Below are 1331 nucleotides of genomic sequence, written 5' to 3' on the forward strand. Positions count from 1 at the left end.
GGGCCCTGCCCTGCCTTTCTGCCTGTCACAGAGCAGGAAGAGCTCTGTGACATCTTCCAGATGTCCCTTGGCGAGAAACCCCGATGGCACAGATTTGTCCTGGGACACCACCGTGATGTTGTAATGAAGACTGTGGGGTCCTGGAGAAGAGGAAACCACAGATGAAACTTCTTCCTAGAAAAACTTCATGTCAGTGTTTGTCAGACAGGTTCTGCTGCCCTGACCTTCCTGAGGACGCAGAAAATGCACCCGGGCAAAGGGACAAGGACGAGGATTTCAGTGCAAGGAAAACTGGAAAGGTGAAAGGATGAGGAGGGGACTGAGGAAGGGAAGAGGGAGAATGGGGACAGCAAACCTGTAGGCCAGCTGCCAGGGTGGGGCGGCCACAGGCTGCCTGAGGACATGGCAGGAGGTCAGGGAGAGGCTGCCCTGCAGGGGGCAGGGAGGAGCAGGAGGCCAGTGGTGGGAGGAAGGTCTTGCCAGAGGGCAGGAGGGGATGTGCAGGGACCCGGCTCAGAGGGACCCATAGCCTGAGAGGCTGTGGTGCACAGGCAGGCTGGGGGGAGACGGAGAGCAAGGGCTGCCGCCTCTGGGGAAGGCTCATCTCTGATGGGGGGAAGGGAGGGTGCGGTCCTGAGGCTGGAGGGGCAGGAAGGTTGTGGCCCCCAAGAAGCTTAGAGTGGGGTCAGCATCCCAGCGGGAAGCAACGGTGTGGGCTTGGATCCAAAGTGGAGGAGTGGTGCGGCAAGGCCCCAGGTGGGCAGGTGGGTGGACCTGCTAGTGTCCTGTGCAGTGGGCAGGTGGCAGGGTCTCAGAGAGTCAGTGCGTCCTTTCAGCAAACGCTGCTGGGAAAACTGGATGTTCACATGCAAAAAAAATGAAGTTGGACCCTTAGCACATATACAAAAAATAACTAAAAATGAATCAAAGACCTAAACTCAAGAACTAAAACTAAAATATTCTTAGAAGAAAGCACTGGGGACAATCTTCATGCCACAGGATTTGGCAACACTTTCATGGGTATGACACCAAAGCACAGACAACAAAGAAATAAATGATAAATTGGACTCATAAAAATTAAAAACATCTGTGCGTCAAAGGACACAACCAAGGGAAAGAAAAAGCAACTTCCCCACATAGAAGAAAATATTTGAAATCATATATCTGATACACGGTTAATATCCAGCATATATAAAGAACTCCTACAACTCAGAAACAACAAAACATTTTACCCCTTTGAAAATGGGCAAAGCACTCGAATAGCTCATTCCGCAAAGAAGATACACAAATGGGCAATAAACACATGAAAGGGTGCTCAGCATCAGTAGTCA

The 1331-nt window shown here is 51.3% G+C and overlaps 1 protein-coding gene across 1 annotated transcript in view; it reads right to left on the reverse strand.

The window, feature by feature from the left end:
• Window positions 1–513: 513 nt before the first annotated feature.
• Window positions 514–1331, reverse strand: part of MICA (MHC class I polypeptide-related sequence A) — a 28977-nt gene continuing 28159 nt past the window's right edge. Inside the window, 1 exon segment of the mRNA XM_012652896.1 lies at window positions 514–556. Within this exon segment, the coding sequence (XP_012508350.1) occupies window positions 514–556 (43 nt within the window).

This window comes from Propithecus coquereli, unplaced genomic scaffold, assembly GCF_000956105.1.
Source record: "Propithecus coquereli isolate 6110/MARCELLA unplaced genomic scaffold, Pcoq_1.0 Scaffold404, whole genome shotgun sequence".
In the NCBI taxonomy this organism is placed as follows: domain Eukaryota; kingdom Metazoa; phylum Chordata; class Mammalia; order Primates; family Indriidae; genus Propithecus; species Propithecus coquereli.